The sequence below is a fragment of the Hoplias malabaricus genome, chromosome Y, assembly GCF_029633855.1.
Source record: "Hoplias malabaricus isolate fHopMal1 chromosome Y, fHopMal1.hap1, whole genome shotgun sequence".
In the NCBI taxonomy this organism is placed as follows: domain Eukaryota; kingdom Metazoa; phylum Chordata; class Actinopteri; order Characiformes; family Erythrinidae; genus Hoplias; species Hoplias malabaricus.
In genome coordinates this window covers 84,428,979-84,446,250 of record NC_089820.1, presented here as the reverse complement: position 1 = coordinate 84,446,250, position 17,272 = coordinate 84,428,979, and the positions used below count along the sequence as shown (strand labels likewise).

Sequence of the window (17,272 nt, the reverse complement as noted above, 5' to 3'; positions counted from 1 at the left end):
TAGAGAGAGAGAGAGAATGTGTGTGTGTGTGAGAGAGAGAGAGAGAGTGAGAGAGAGAGTTTGAGAGAGAGAGAGAGAGAGAGGGAGAGAGCGAGAAAGAGAGAGAGAGAGAATGTGTGTGTGTGTGAGAGAGAGTGAGAGAGAGTTTGAGAGAGAGAGAGAGAGAGGGGGGGAGAGAGAGTGAGAGGGAAAGAGAAAGAGAGTGAGAGAGAGAGGGGGAGAGAGAGTGTGTGTGAGAGAATGTGAGAGAGAGTGAGAGATGAGAGATTGAGAGAGTGTGAGAGGAGAGAGAGAGGGGGAGAGAGAGAGAGGGAGAGAGAGTGTGTGTGAGAGAGTGTGAGAGAGGGAGAGATGAGAGAGAGATTAGTGAGGGGAATAGAGACAGCCATGAGATATGACATCCGGAGGGCAGATACGAAGGTTGAGGAACACTCCCAAGGGAAGAGTTAGGGAAAATACTGAGGTCTGCGTGTAATGGCTGGGCACCGCAGAGGTTTGGTTGTTTCTGTGAGAATCAGCGGGGTGTTCGAACTCTCTGCATGTTCGTGTTTGGGGTTATTCATTTTACGAATGTTGACATGACACTTTCTGACCCAGGTGGCACTGGTTGTTGATTTGACACATGACCAAGTTTAGGGCAAAGGGAAGCCCTGCGGAATGCTGAGTGTGTGTGTGTGTGTGTGTGTCGGCCCACATGTGCACATACAGTACTGTGCAAAACTCAGAGGCCTTTGATTTATTTCGTTTCCAGACAAAACACTCACAATAAAGGTGATTAATAAAGGACCACTACCCACCGTTCAGGACCTGGTAGACCACCTTCAGAAAAAAGGATAAACATATTTGAGAGACTGGAGAAACTCAAGTTTCGCTGTTGTTTCACATGGGACCAGACCTCATCATCATTGAAAGCCTCTGATGATGGGAAACAGAAAATACAAACAAATACCAAACACTAAGACATACATTTTGAGGCTCTGTAAATAACATCGCTGTCAAAATGAAGGCATTAATGTGCACAGAAATTTAATACAATCATTTTATTTAAACCAATTAATCATTTACCAGATTTGGTCAAAATGTCTTCCCATAGTTCACTTTGTTTTACAGAGATTAGTGACATATTTACACACAGCGACAGAGCTCCTGTTTCATCTCCATTCTGAGCTGCACTCTAATCGTTAATTTTCTCAATTAAAGCTTCCGTATTGATTCTAATTCCAAAATCATTAACACTAATCTGAGATACACAAAAATAACGTAAACAAAGAAGTGTCCTCTAGCCACAACACACAGATTTCAGTCCCAAAAATACAAAGAAGTAGCATTTTAACTTTGTTGTCATGATGATTTTTTTAATAAATAGACAATACTAATATAAATATAATTCCTTTGTGTTGATCTTCCAGTGATTCATTATTTTTTATTTAATTATCTATTATTAAGGGCGGCACGGTGGCGCAGTAGGTAGGTGTCGCAGTCACACAGCTCCAGGAACCTGGAGGTTGTGGGTTCGATTCCCGCTCCGGGTGACTGTCTGTGAGGAGTGTGGTGTGTTCTCCCTGTGTCTGTGTGGGTTTCCTCCGGGTGACTGTCTGTGAGGATTGTGGTATTTTCTCTTTGTGTCTGCGTGGGTTTCCTCCGGGTGACTGTCTGTGAGGAGTGTGGTGTGTTCTCTCTGTGTCTGCGTGGGTTTCCTCCGGGTGACTGTCTGTGAGGAGTGTGGTGTGTTCTCTCTGTGTCTGCAGGGGTTTCCTCCGGGTGACTGTCTGTGAGGATTGTGGTGTGTTCTCTCTGTGTCTGCACGGGTTTTCTCCAGGTGACTGTCTGTGAGGAGTGTGGTGTGTTCTCTCTGTGTCTGTGTGGGTTTGCTCCGGGTGACTGTTTGTGAGGAGTGTGGTGTGTTCTCTCTGGGTCTGTGTGGGTTTCCTCCAGGTGACTGTCTGTGAGGAGTGTGGTGTGTTCTCTCTGTGTCTGCGTGGGTTTCCTCCGGGTGACTGTCTGTGAGGAGTGTGGTGTGTTCTCTCTGTGTCTGCAGGGGTTTCCTCCGGGTGACTGTCTGTGAGGATTATGGTGTGTTCTCTCTGTGTCTGCACGGGTTTCCTCCGGGTGACTGTCTGTGAGGAGTGTGGTGTGTTCTCTCTGTGTCTGCGTGGGTTTCCTCCAGGTGACTGTCTGTGAGGAGTGTAATGTGTTCTCTCTGTGTCTGCGTGGGTTTCCTCCGGGTGACTGTCTGTGAGGAGTGTGGTGTGTTCTCTCTGTGTCTGCAGGGGTTTCCTCCGGGTGACTGTCTGTGAGGAGTGTGGTGTGTTCTCCCTGTGTCTGCGTGGGTTTCCTCCAGGTGACTGTCTGTGAGGAATGTGGTGTGTTCTCCGTGTGTCTGCGTGGGTTTCCTCCAGGTGCTCCTGTTTCCTCCCACGCTTCAAAAACACTCATGGATTGGCGACTAAAAAGTGTCTGAATGTGTGTGTGTGTTGCCCTGTGAAGGACTGGCGCTCCCTCCAGGGTGTATTCCCGCCTTGCGCCCAACGATTCCAGATAGGCCCTGGACCCACCGCAACCCTGAATTGGAAGCAGTTACAGATAATGAATGAATAAATGAATGAATCTATTATTAAAAAGCTTCAGTCTTAAGAAAGGACATTGCGATTAATCACAGCAAATCGGGCGATTAATTAGTCCATTGTCTGTAATCAATCACAGCCCTAGTAAATAACTCACATTTGACTTGCACTGTATTAAACATGTACACACACACACACACACAGCATACATTGCACCGAAAAAGTGTGCATATGGTGTAAGTGTAATTTGTTACTTTGGAATGCATTAGTTTTGGCTCAGGCCTCAGTGATTGTATCTTTATCCCACTGTTGTGTGACTCTGTGTGGGTTATTTATTTATTTACACATTTGTTTTTCTGACATCGAGTGGCTGGCTTCCATGTGAACTCTGCAACTGTTGGCTAACCTCACAACGGGCCTTATTTCATGAAGTGTCCTCTCATTATTTGACCGTTTTATGCCTGGGGCGCTTAAATGTATCGGGGTCTTCCAGTTCTGAATTGAATGTGCACCTCTGACCACGTCAGGCCCGTGTCCCCATTACGTAAGTTTCATAAAGGCCTCACGACGCGTTATGAAAACTGTCAGGAATTGGCTGGTGCTGCCTAAATGCTTCAAGGCCGTGACAGTGGCCCTGTAGTGCACACCACCCCCGTTACACTTAATAGACTGCAGACTTAGTTCCACGCTCAAATCCATTCTCCCACAGCGCTCGTGATGTCCTGGCATTTTTTGGCTTCCTGCTGTGGACTGTTTTGGCTCTTATTAGTCACCTCCAGACAGCCACGGGAGACTTTTTACAGTCCAGAGAGGACAATACACAGAGACTAAGACCCCAGCACATTCAGAGACACTCCTCTTGCGATGGCCTTTACAGCTGTCTCCAAGCGCTCACGTATCTCCGATGACTGTGTGTGAGGTTTCTGCTGCCAAGTCTCTGACCTTGTGCTTCGAGGGGCTTTAAAGGTATAGGTCATCTTTCTTTCCCAGAAGCCTGTATGTAAGCAGTCAGCCAACTCTTTTTGTAGCATCTACATTTCTGAAAGCCATTATGTTTTATATATTTTGGCATTTTTATTTCTCCACAGATGAACAAACACAGCTTTGTAATCCCTGAATTGATCAGTGTATGCTCTGTAGTTACATACACCTCCAGGCCAGTAGGAGTCAGTGTGTTGACTGCTTCATAACATGAGGTAGAAGCACTGCAGAAAATGGCTGATTGCTCCTTTAAGGCTAATCTGGCTAATGTGTAATGAAAGTGTAATGAAACTGCTTGGTGAAATGATTAATAACTTTCAAGTACTTACAGGAACATAAAATTACATCTTCAGAGTCATTGTGATGTTTCACTGAGCAGTCATCGGGAGAATAGAGATTCTACTGTAACTTTCGGGGGAGTGTTGTAAAAGCAAATTACACTCTGTAAATGTGGGGGGAGCCCAGGAGTAAAACAACTTACCTATTGTTCCTTTAAAGCAAATTACAAATAAATCTCAAAGTGTTTTTAATGTAATATATTGTTTTTTTATGCTAACTGTTGCATTGTATTCGAAATGATCTGAAATAACGGATGAAGTGAGGAATAAATACTTCTCACTTGCCATTTACAAATTTACAAAGTTATATTTTGTTGAATAAAATGACAATTGTCCTGATTAATGCTAAAAAACAGTTATAAAAATGTAAGAAATGGACAGAGGTATATCACAGAGCTAAAGGCACTAGCTATAGCTAGAAACTTTGTTCTTAAATTGGTTTATTTTTATAGAATATAGCAGTTAATAGAGTGTCAAACTCTATAAGCAGGTCTGTTTAAGGTTATTTAAAAACTTAATTTGGTCTGAAGTGAGTGCCCAATGCCCAAGTGATGTGCTTTCACTCGTTAGCCGCATTAGCATTGTAGCTCCAGCGCCACACGGAAGAAACACAGTTCAAAACCTGAGCATGTCATGACTGAGAAGCTAAAAGGGCTCCAACATTTCATTTACACAGCAAGTGTGTGTGTGTGTGTGTGTGTGTGTTTTCACACATTAAAGAACAGTTAAAGAAGCATCCGAACTGCTTAGGCTTCATTTAGCAGGACACGTCGCTAATCTAATATAGATTTCTTTAGTTCAGCGGTCCACACACAATTATCCATCAGACCGCCACAGCCTGGCCTTGTGGGAAGAAACCCACCCAGACCTATGACCTCCACGACCCCTCCTCCTGGCTCAGGGGTCAAGAGCGAGACGGATGGGCGGCAGAGAGATGGATGAGGAGGAGGGGAATAGAAGAGGAGAGTAAAAGAGTGAGAGAATGAGAAGGAGCCCCTGGGCAATTTGTGGCTTCAGTAACAGATTTAACGCAGCCTTTATTAGCTTTGTGTGTCCACTGGTCCCTTTCTTCTGTGGGTGTGACCCTCTTAGACAAGGGTTGTAAATGCAAACACAATTACACACACACACACACACACACACACACATGCACACACACACACACACACACACACGTTTTCATACAAAGCCAGGACGTATGACCATTCACATGTCCCCATATGTGCCTTTAAACTAAGGATGCCATTAAAGCTTTTATGTGGACGTTCCTTAACCCCTTAGGTCCTACACCCTCGCAAATTTTGTTGCACACACAGTTCTTGTTTAGTTCCCCTTTGTCAGTCAAAGGACCTTTTGTGGAACGTATTCTGCATTATATATGATCACTGTTCTTGTATCTTAAAAGAGGACAACTTTTAAACTTCATTGTTCATCAATATGCCTTTGTTTTAAAGTGTTCTGACCCATATCTGTGGGTTTATTCGTCATAAAACTTTGATCCAAAGTAAAGTGGTAAAGTAAAAATAAAACAGGGGTTTGGTTGAAAATGGTAACTTTATATGAGCAGGTATAATGGCCTATAAAATGTAATATTTACTACTGCTAATTATTTGTGGCTCAGATGGAGGTATATCTTATGTAAGACACAAACACAGTGCAGCTTCTTATTTGCATTTTCTGTTCCACATTAAATGGTTGATCTTGTTGCGCTTGTGGCTAATTACTGCACCAAATCACACCTGCCTGCACTTTACTTTCCAGACTAAAGAGTGCCCTTCTGGTTCTCATGCAGTGTTTTATAAACCCTGTATTATTTGCTATTGAGCTGTTTGAACAAATGAAGCAGGAATGGCAGGTTTTTTATTTTTCGATTAAAACATGCTGAACTACTGAAAAAACAATTATTAAAATGTTTTCACTCTTCACTGATGACAGTATTCATTTAAGGCAGCAGTGGTTAATAAATTTACAGTTAAATTGAAGGTTAAAATAAAAAAAAATAAAAGGTTAGGACGTCACGGTGGAGCAGCAGGTAGTGTCTCTGTCACAGCTCCAGGAACCTGGAGGTTGTGGGTTCGAGTCCTGCTCCGGGTGACTGTCTGTGAGGAGTGTGGTGTGTTCTCTCTGTGTCTGTGTGGGTTTCCTCCGGGTCACTGTCTGTGAGGAGTGTGGTGTGTTCTCTCTGTGTCTGTGTGGGTTTCCTCCGGGTGAATGTCTGTGAGGAGTGTGGTGTGTTCTCTCTGTGTCTGCGTGGGTTTCCTCCGGGTGACTGTCTGTGAGGAGTGTGGTGTGTTCTCTCTGTGTCTGTGTGGGTTTCCTCCGGGTGACTGTCTGTGAGGAGTGTGGTGTGTTCTCTCTGTGTCTGTGTGGGTTTCCTCCGGGTCACTGTCTGTGAGGAGTGTGGTGTGTTCTCTCTGTGTCTGTGTGGGTTTCCTCCGGGTGAATGTCTGTGAGGAGTGTGGTGTGTTCTCTCTGTGTCTGCGTGGGTTTCCTCCGGGTGACTGTCTGTGAGGAGTGTGGTGTGTTCTCTCTGTGTCTGTGTGGGTTTCCTCCGGGTGACTGTCTGTGAGGAGTGTGGTGTGTTCTCTCTATGTCTGTGTGGGTTTCCTCCGGGTCACTGTCTGTGAGGAGTGTGGTGTGTTCTCTCTGTGTCTGCGTGGGTTTCCTCCGGGTGCTCCGGGTTCCTCCCACACTTCAGAAACACGCGTTGGTAGCTGGATTGGTGACTCAAAAGGTGTGAGTGTGTTTAAAACAAAATAGTTGTTTGGAAAGTTAAGACTAAGTCATGGACTGAATGTACTCGTGCAAACATTTCTACATGAATAAAAGATATTGCATCGACTGATGCCAGAGGTATGTAAAGACAAAGCTCTGTTGATGTACCGTGTTTCAGTCATGTGGAAACGATGTGGAAATGACATTTGCATTAAATATATTTCATCAACACAATTTAGTCACATGTTTTATTCATGAGCCAATGATGTGCATCACCTCTTTTTCATTGGAGCTTTTCATGCCATTCATTTCATTCACATATGTTTAGTTTCCTTCCTTTTCCCCTCTTCTCCATTCCTCTGTCGTCTCTGTCTTCGCACCGTTGAATGACTGCTTAGTTCCTTCATAATGATTGGCTCCTTTTTCATGAAAAGTATCTGAATCTCGTATTCTTCCCACTGTGCCTCATGAAATTAGAACCAAATTATGAATCATAGCTCTCATAAGGGCACTATTAATTTAGGAACTTGTTACTGAAAGCATCAGGTGCTTTTTCATTCTCTCTCTGTATCTCTCTCTCTTTCTCTCTCTCTCTCCCTCTGTCTCTCTCACTCCCCCCCCCTCTCTCGCTCTCTCTCTCTCGCTCTCTCTCTCTCTCTCTCTCTCTCTCTCTCTCTCTCTCCCCCCGTCTTGCTCTCTCTCCCCTTAAGGGAGGTCTTAATTACATTATTCTGTGTTTTATCTCTTTTAAACACTCATAATTGTATTGCTTGTTCTATAAAAAACAGAAGGGAGGATAATGAGGAGTTGCCCTGCTGAGAGTAGAACAAAGCCCTTGAAAGTGATGAGCTGAATGTGCCGTACTTTATGGAGAATCCAGTGACAGCAGCTCTATCACACACAGTAAAGACACTCACAGCTCAGGCTCCGTTCCACAAAGTCCACCTCTACGTTTCTGATTTCTGCTGGTGTTGTTCCTCAAAGTCCATTCCAACTTTTCCTTCTTTTCCAGGAAGTCCATTCCTGACTCAACTAAACCAAGTCCACTCCAGTTTTTCCAAAACAGTGCAGTGTACAGGGGTAAGTGCACTGTAAAAAACATTTATAAAATGTACGGTAAAAAAGCGGGTTGCCAGAATTTCACTGTAAAATATACGGCATTATTTTGACAATCGTAAATTTACAGAATCATAAAGCCTCTGAGAAAGATAATATGGAGCTGCAAGGCATGCTGGGAGCTCCCCCATGAATCTCAGCTCCACCCAGTCCTTGGCCACTTGTACCGCCCGTAAACGGTTTGTGTATTTAACAGCAACAAAATGTATTTTTTACAATTGGAATAATATATTTTTCCAGTAATTTCTGTGTAAAAATTAGTGTTTTGGCTGTTACAGAAACTGTATTCAACCTTTTTAGAGACATTTACAGACATTTTTACAGTGTGCAGTGGAGAAGTCACTGCACCTCAGTGTCCTCTGTAATAAAGCTGGGTGTCTGTTGTAATGCAGTGACTAATAAGGAATCTCACTAGGAACAGAGACACTCTCATATTTTATATCTCTTCAGGAGATGGTTGTTTTTTTGACTAACTTCTAAAACTGTTGTATACTGAGGTTGGAATAGTGCTGAGGTTGGACGGTTATATCTTTGGACATTTGTAAAAAGCTGTGTAATATATCCGTCACGGCCCCGGGTCCGATCGAAGCCCCCTCGAGTTCAGCCCAAACGCACCATTCTCGAAGCTGCTAAACTGTGTTTGTCATCATTTCAAACTGTTGTTTGTGCACGTGGGTAATGTGCTGGAATAAGGAGCTTTGACGAAGCGCCATAAATCACTGGCCAATTAGACAAAGAGCCAAAAGAATTTGGACGCCTGAGACAGAAGACAAAAGGAAAGAAGTGCAATGGGAAACAGAGGAGAAAAGAACAGATGGAGGGGGCTGTGGTCTTTTGCGGCCTTTCTGCACCGGCCACTCGCTTCAGACGGCCTTCTTTGGGTTTAAAAGGGAAACGCGTGAAGAAGAGTAATAGTGTGTGTGTGTGTGTGTGTGTATCTTTAGACTCCTGTGTAATTGGGGGTTGTGTGTGAAGAAGGCGGCCTTCACACCTTCAATCTGGTCGCAGTCAGAGCCGACTGATTACCGGAGATGTCTGGTGGCTTTATTGTCACTCACACACACACACACACACACACACACACACACACACACACAAACACACAGATGTTTTTCTGATGCTGGTTAAAAGAGCAGAGATGTAATTTGTTCTGACAGCAGGTATTTTTTATTGTTCTTCTGCTAAATAAGGCAGGAGGCCCCTCTTTCATAAGCTCTCACTACCTCCCCCTCTCTCTCTCTCTGAATCAACATCCCAAATAATTCTCTCCTTCTCACTGTTCTTCTCTTGCTCTTTTTCTTTCTCTTTATTTCTTCCATGTTCTTTCTTTCTGTCCTCTTTCCCTCATTCTCTCGTCACACATCATGCTTCCTCTGTATCACTTACTTTTCTTTTTCTTAGTCTCTGATATGAGAAACATCTCATACTTCTCCATCATTCTCTCTCTCTCTCTCTCTCTCTCTCTCTCTCTCTCTCTCTCTCTCTCTCTCACTCTCTCTTTCTTTATTGCTCTCTTTTACACTCTCCCTCCCTCTCCCTCATTGCATTCACTTTCTTAATGTAGTGAACTGGAATGAAAGATAGATGTGGACTCCATCCAGCTGAATGCCTTTAATGTATCTGTTTATGTATGCATATGTGTGTGTGTGTATGTGTGTGTGTGTGTGAGAGAGAGAGAGAGAGAGAGAGAGAGAGAGAGAGAGAGAGAGAGAGGTGTTTGCATCTCACTAACATCTCACTCCTTTCTTGTCCCTAATAGCCCCGGCCACTGCTGCCATGGCGACTGGTGCCCCCTTCCTCCCGATGCTCCTCGCCATCCTCCGATTGGCCACCTGCTCGTTTCCAGAGGAACCAGGCCCTTTAATCTCCGCCCCTGCTGAAGGTAAGCCCCTCCTCCTCCCCTTCCATCAGCCAATTACGGCCCACTGCAGAGTGGCATTTGGACAGAGCTGTCCCTCAGGAGCAGGAGTGAAAATCTATCACCTCCCACGGGACCCTCAGAACAAGCTCAGGACATGAATGACTTTTACATTTGGCAGCAGGAACAGAATTAGTTAACACATGACGGGTTTGAAATTTCAGGATGTAATTAATGGAACAGTGATTAATGTTGCGGTGCCGTGCTGTGTCCTTGTTATGATGTCCATAGCTGATGGATTTGTTTATTACTTCACTCCGTCAGTTCTGTGATTATAATTTATTGTGGAAAAAAACAACCCTGTGGATTGGAACAAAGTTGCCAGATAATTGAACATATTAGAGTTTTCAATAATTGCAGGTGCGAAAGTCTCCCGTTATTTAACGGCATGGAACGTTGTAAATTGAATTACACCTTAAAGTGTACGCGGACCCATTTTAGCGACGCACAGAAGAGCTTCCCTTGTTGAGCATTTTGCTAAATTCGAGCGAGTACGTGAATGAGTGAGTTAGCAATTTTACAAGCTGCTTTGCATTTATGCTTCCCTGGGATTTTTGGATCCTCAGTCTCCCTCATGTTACACCCACACTTACACAGTTCAAACAGTTTGTCACTAATTAACCTGTTACAATATTCCACCCATCCATTCATCCATTCATTATCTGTAACTCTTATCCAGTTCAGGGTCGCGGTGGGTCCGGAGCCTACCTGGAATCATTGGGCGCAAGGTGGGAACACACCCTGGAGGGGGCTACACTATTCCAGATGTGTTCATTATTCTCAGAGTGCTGTGTGTTAAATGTGTGACACAGTGTTGGCTACTGTTACAATTAGGGCTGGACGATATGGTCAACATTTATATCACGATATATTTTCTAATTTCGGTCAATACGATATAATTCCGATATCGATATGAACAATATATTATACTTCCAAGAACAAATAAGAATCTGACATCACCATCAAACATTAACCTCTCAGCTTTGTCAGTGTTAATATTTTTAAACTAACTTTAAAATTGAGGGCAGTGAACTGGGAGGTGCCATCAGTCAGTGACAGATGCTGTAAATAATGTATATTTAAATACTGAAAATGTGTTTTTAAATCATATTGTTGTTATTGAAACATTATGTATTGTGATATATACCGATATTGAAATATTGCCCAGCCCTAGTTACTGTCAAGAACGCTGAGTCGGACTGACGGACGCACACGCTAATAACACAGGCATTTATTTAAACAGAATAACAAAACAAACACAAACGGACTTGAGGGCAAACACGAAGTGAGGAACAGATGAGGCAGACTAGAACAGGAAACGAAACAATACGAGGAACTGGAACGAGAAACAACATGACTAGGAATTCGAACAAAACAAATGACCAATACAAGGAAATGACACCAGGGAACTTAAATACATGACCAGACAAGACACACCTGAAACAGATAACGAGGAGTACGGACAAGGAGGCGGAACAAAGGCGGGACAAGGGCGGAGACATGGACAATACCAGACAGAGCCATGTGCTGAGAGAGCACATGGCGGGGAAAACAGACATGACAGGACGAGGGCGTGACAGTTACAACCAACCTGCTTCACCATAAGGAGCATCTGTTGTAGGTTTATAAAGAAAAAGTCGTTTAAACAATGCTTACAACAGTTTTAAAGACACAGAAACGTGCTTGCAGTTTTCCTGTAGCATTAGATGTATTTGTAGCATTAGTAAAAAGACCAGTGTAGTGTTTCAGTGTGTATTTTATACCTTGAGCCATAATTAATGGTGCTTTTGTAAGGATTTGCAAAGGCACTAACATAATTGTAATGATCGTTTGTCATGTCACCATGGTGATTTATTTCCGCACCCTGAAGACCTGGTGAAACCATCCTTACAATAAGTCAAAATCAACACCTTTTAATTGTGCTATTTGCATTCGTTATTTGTGAGCCCAGTTATGTTCAATTTATAATAATACTGAGGGTAAAACGTTGCGGTTGACATCTATATTTATGAACTTCGTAACTACTGTAGACACTTTCAAAAATGCCAGTAAATGAATTTTCTCAGCTGAACTGCTGTGAAAAAAGAGAAAATGACAGTTTTATTGAAGTCAGAATAGCACTTTTATTTCATAGAAAGGCCCTTCTCTCTAAACGTACCTGTAGTTTCCCATAAAACAGCAAAGAAATCATGTTACATTTACAGACCTTGTGTATATGAAAAGTACTGTATGCTGTAGATGGCTGCATTTAGTATATTTTATATTTTATGTGGACACATTCACAGGGAGTGTCACAAGCTGCATGTGCACAGCTAAATACCAGAGGGTGCCATATGCAGAACTATTTATAAGACTTGTTAAAATGCAGAGTGTCCTCCTCCAAGTGTGTTTATGCTGTACATTGCATTAGCGGCATTTCACGAGACCCGGCGCTAGCATGTGTTAGCCTTCGCCCTCTTGGCTTCGTAGCACTGTGTGATTGGAGAGACCTAGTTTACTGGTTGGAGTTGGACATGATTAAATTAGAGGGAAAGGAAAGCTTTGGTTGATAATCATCTAAATTATAGTCCTTCCTCAGGTGAAATGACTCTACCTTCAATAGTGCTGGGGTTTCAGCTAAACACTTTGTAGGGTGCTTTGTAAAAGGCTCATAGCAGGTAGGAAATAAATCACAGGTCCCGAAAAAAATCTGAACAGGACAGGACAAGAGAGAACAGCAGTAAATTTCCTCTCCACTATAATTCTCCAGCATTGCTGTGATATTGAAATCCATTCATAATACCCTGACGTGGGCAGGGGTGCACTTTTTGTAGGGAGGACCAGCAGAGGCTAACAATTCAAACCTGAAACCCAGTGTTTTTGTGTGTTGCCGCTATTAGAAACAAAAATGCCATGTGTTTTCTGGTACACATTCAGTTCAGGGATTCAGGTCCATTGCTATTTATAGTGGCAATATTTCCCTATTTTCCCAGTGGATTTCTTAGTCTTATGTGCTGATTTTGACAAATATTTCAGCTAAATATATCTGAATAAATTAAGAAAATAAGAAATGTTGTGGAATAAAGCAACAAATGAACATAGTAAAATTTGCCCCAGGGCGACGGTGGTGCAGCAGGTGGGTGTTGCAGTCACATAGCTCCAGGGACCTGGAGTCCCGTTCCGGGTGACTGTCTGTGAGGAGTGTGGTGTGTTCTCGCTGTGTCCGTATGAGTTTCCTTCCACAGTACAAAAACACACGTTGGTAGGTGGATTGGCAAGTTTCCATAGAGTGTCCATAGAGTGTGTGTTGCCCTGTGAAGGACTGGCGCCCCCTCCAGGGTGTATTCCTGCCTTGCGCCCAATGATTCCAGGTAGGCTCCAGACCCTGAACTGGATAAGGGTTACAGACAATGAATGAATGAATGAATGAAATTTGCCCTATGATCAGACTTATGCCATATAAAACATTTATAAAACATTGAGTGATTGAGGTCTTGAGCACAACACGTGACATTACTGACCGTAACTAAACCCCATCTTTGAGTTCTGAATACATGGAAATGTTTGAAAATATCTGATAGTTCTTTCATAAACCTGCCATTCCGAATAAAATAATGTTTTGCTTATTATTATTATTATTATTAAATATCTAAATAACTCATAACTGACATTTAAGAGAGAGTACGAGCATGCCCAAACTCCTCCCCTCAGCCCTAAATGTACCCTCCCAACTTTCTCCCACCTCCGCCCCATCTCCCCACTTTTCTCTTGTTCACGGTTCCAAGGGAGGTCTTGGCTCTGAACTCCAGCCCAAAATATACCTCCCTGCTTCTGCCTTCATGGGCATAGTCCATAGTAGCAAACATACCATTAGCAACTGCTTCACAAGGTCTTTACTTGAAGATATTGTGTCCTTTATATATATTGCTTACTTCTTCTTCTTCTTCTTCTTCTTCTTCTTCTTCTTCTTCTTCTTCTTCTCCTCCTCCTCCTCTTCTCCGACACCCAGCTATGGTTTTGTGCATCTCTGTGTGTGTGTGTGTGTGTGTGTGTGTGTGTGTGTGTGTGTGTATGCCTACTCCCTACGGACAGAAATGATCATTATTGCAAAGCGTCTCTAATGTCAATGTCATGATTATGCAGTAGAGCTCAGAGATCAAAGGAGGAAGAGATCAGCAAGAAAGGTGTGATTTACATGTTCAGGAAAACACTGCATGGAATGGGCATGCATGCATATGTCTGTGTGTGTGTGTGTGTGTGTGTGTGTGTGTGTGTGTGTGTGTGTATGTGTGTATGTGTGTGTGTGTGTGTGTGTGTGTGTGTGTGTGTGATAAAAAGTGGGAATGACAGTTACAATGGCAGGGGGAAGAAGCCATCCCTTGAATATTAAGCCTTAAGCTCTAACTGCTACTTTAGCGTCTTAAATAAAAAAAAGGCTTGAAATAAGCCTGTTACCTGTTCAGATCGACATTACAACATTCCTTCGTCTGTTCCATTCAATTTCCTCCCTGTCCACGGCCTCCCCTCTATTAGGGAATAACAATTACTGCATCAAAAGAGGCTTTATTTTCACAGCAGCACAATACAGATATAACAGAGCGCAGCAGTAATGATGAGAGATGTTCATCCCCTGTAGGCCAACAGCTGTTTTTCAGCTGAAAAACATGAAAGCACACAGAGGGCCAGGAGCGAAACATTGTCAGCAGCAGTTTGTAGACTTAAGCTGAATTTGAGGTGGATTAGTTTTGCCTGGGGAGCTGCTATGATTTAAAGTGATGGATCAGCGAAAAATTAAATTTACACACTTTTCCCCCCTTTACGCCACGTGTAGTCGATCAGCCGAGTCATGTTCGGTGTCTAAGAAAGTGACTTCTTTCTTAGGTTTTGCGCTGGAGCCGAATGGGTAATTAAGCTGAGAAGTAATGAAAGCTCATGTACTTACACCAATCAGCAATAACATTACCATCACCTTGTTTCTACACTTATTGTCCATTTGATAAGCTCCACTGACCATAAAGGTGCCCTTTGTAGTTCTACAATTACAGACTGCAATGGAACGGTTGCTCTGCATACTTCGTTACCACCCGTTCACCTACTATCTTCAATGTTTAGAATCACCAGGATGTCAACATATCATGCGGTGATCAACCACCCAAATATAACTGCTCTGTGATCCTCTGGGCGTTCTGCAGAGGTGATTGCTCTAAGACTGCAAGTGAAGCTCAGCTTCCCCTAAAATGTCAAAAAATAAGTGATCAGATATATACTGTTGTGTGTACATGTCATTGAATAAATATTCACTACAACGCGCTCAACTTTTGTTCAGAATCAGCTTCTTATCACTGGTAAAGACGCGGCTTTCCTCTCAATCATTCCCGCAGCTTCACGGTGCTTTAAACAGTGTCCACAGAGTTCAATAGAGAAGCAGTGAAGTGCAGCGAAACGAGATGAGTGATTGGATAAATGCTGGGCTTTGTCCCGCCCATCGGACGCTCAGCGTCTCTGGGGTCTATGGGGCAGTGGGCTGGCCTCGGCTGGCCCGGACGCTCAGATTCTGCATGATGATTGGATGATCTGTCTGAGGCTGAATCCCTTTTTGATTGACAGCGAAATGAGCGAATCAGCGATCCTTTGGTGTAGAGCTCCGTGGGAGTATTACATTTTCATTCTGTTCAGAGTTGAACCAGACTTTCTTAAATCCCTCAAAACCCATCTAAAGTAGTTAAGATTTGGTTCTGTGGTTTCTGACACTGTATAACACTATTTTGTTGTTGTTAAAATTGGAATGACCAACTGCCTATAGTAATACGCATAATACTTTGATCATTAATAATTGTTTTTCATTAAAAATCACACAGCACAACTAAACCATTATAATTAGATAATAAATGCATTTCTCTCCTGGCTGTGTCATAGCAGCTCCATGACCTCAAGTGAGCAGGCAACTAATGTAACTGCAATGCTGGGTGTTTTATTCAAGGGCTTCTATGGAATACATTATCGCTGTAATTTGCTGTAATTCAGTTTAGTCTGAGTAAATAAACATGTTACATATATAAATACCTTCGTGTAATATTCTGATTACTATCTATTTAGATTGCAGCTGTATCAGAATACAGTAACTTAGGTTTTGTGTTCTAATACATAGTGCTGTTACATGTATTCTGTTCCTCCACAGCACTGAGAATAACCTTTAACAGCTATACTTTTAGACATCAGTCATCTGATATGTTTAACCAGCATGGATTCCAAGGACACTTCAGGAACTGTTGAGTTGTAGTCCTATTTGAATTGATTTCTAATCAAATGTGTATATATATAACCTGGTCATAGATACAACCATGTGCTCTGTCGTTATTGTTACTGAGCATTAAGGCACATTCAGAGCATGAGATTACGATCCAGGATATCTATGATGATTAGGAGAAATTAAACAGATTTATCCACCATGAACCTTCCATTCAAATCCCTTACAAATCACATTACAAAACCTACTCTAGTAAAACTAATCCAGCTCAAATAGAGCTTTATTTGGGAGGTATCTGTGGAATTTTCTGACTGCAATTCCATTCCACGATGAAAAATAAGTCACAAAATGGCTTGTGCCGTGTTATTCTGGTCTAGTGCTGGTTTAGCGAGTCACCCAATATGGTCATGCCAGTGTCCAAAACATGTCATATGCTGATTCTGGTTGCAAACTAAATATCTGCTTTCCTTTCTTTGGCTCATTATGCTAGCATCCAGAACACATCATATGTTAGTTTTGATTATGATCAGCTCTTAGACACCTCTTATAATTAGTGAATTCAACTTTTTTTTTAAATGAAATCACAGTTCTGATGATCTCCATACAAAACCAAGAAAGGATCAGTCAGGATTACAACGCCCAAAGCCAAGAATAGACTGTGTATTTATTTCTTTGTTTGTATTTTGACAAGGCACATTAATCAACACTTCAGCTACCACATCATTGTAAATGTGCTAGAGTTTCACAGACTAGAGTGGAATTGGGTTTTCTGGAATGATAGCGCTTCGTCCTGTATCACAGCTAATCACCAGCATCAATATTGACCCCTGTTTTATCTCACACAGAGGTAACCTGCTATTAATACAGCAAAAATGGGTCTAACTGCTTTTTAATATTCATCATTTTCAGGAGAAATGTTAGATTAATGCAGATAAATGTTTAGACATATAGTCTATCTAGAGTGAACAAACCGCTGAGCCGAGTCCTGTAATTTAATAATGATATGACACTATATGGTACGACTGATGACACTGACAGACATCTGAAAGATAAGGTTTTAAAAGTTAAATGAGGTGACTGTTGTTTTCAAAAAGAGGACGAGCTTGAATAGCCTCCTGTGACACTCAGGTAATAACACTAGAGCTAAGTGCAGGACCTAAGAATGATTAGATTGTATCTGACAAAAGATAGATGGCAGGGAAGATATATTACTGAGATAGAACAGGGGAGAGCAATACAACTTGTACAAAGCTTCCAATAGTGACAGCAAAAGGCAGTTTTCCAAGTTTACCACAAGCTATGTGCTAATAACGCTAAGAGACAGTTCGCTAGCTCATGTAGCCTGCTACAAAATAAATGTATGTAATTAATACATGTTTAATATTGTATAATAATGTTTATTTCCCTTCAATGT

The 17,272-nt window shown here is 42.3% G+C and overlaps 1 protein-coding gene across 1 annotated transcript in view; it reads left to right on the top strand.

The window, feature by feature from the left end:
• The window catches only part of sema6ba (sema domain, transmembrane domain (TM), and cytoplasmic domain, (semaphorin) 6Ba), a 240,161-nt gene that overhangs the window by 119,809 nt on the left and 103,080 nt on the right, over positions 1 to 17,272 (top strand). The window contains exon 2 of the mRNA XM_066656615.1: positions 9,474 to 9,596. Coding sequence (XP_066512712.1) covers positions 9,491 to 9,596 — 106 coding nt within the window. The 5' untranslated portion in view covers positions 9,474 to 9,490. The remainder of the gene's footprint in view (positions 1 to 9,473; positions 9,597 to 17,272) is intronic.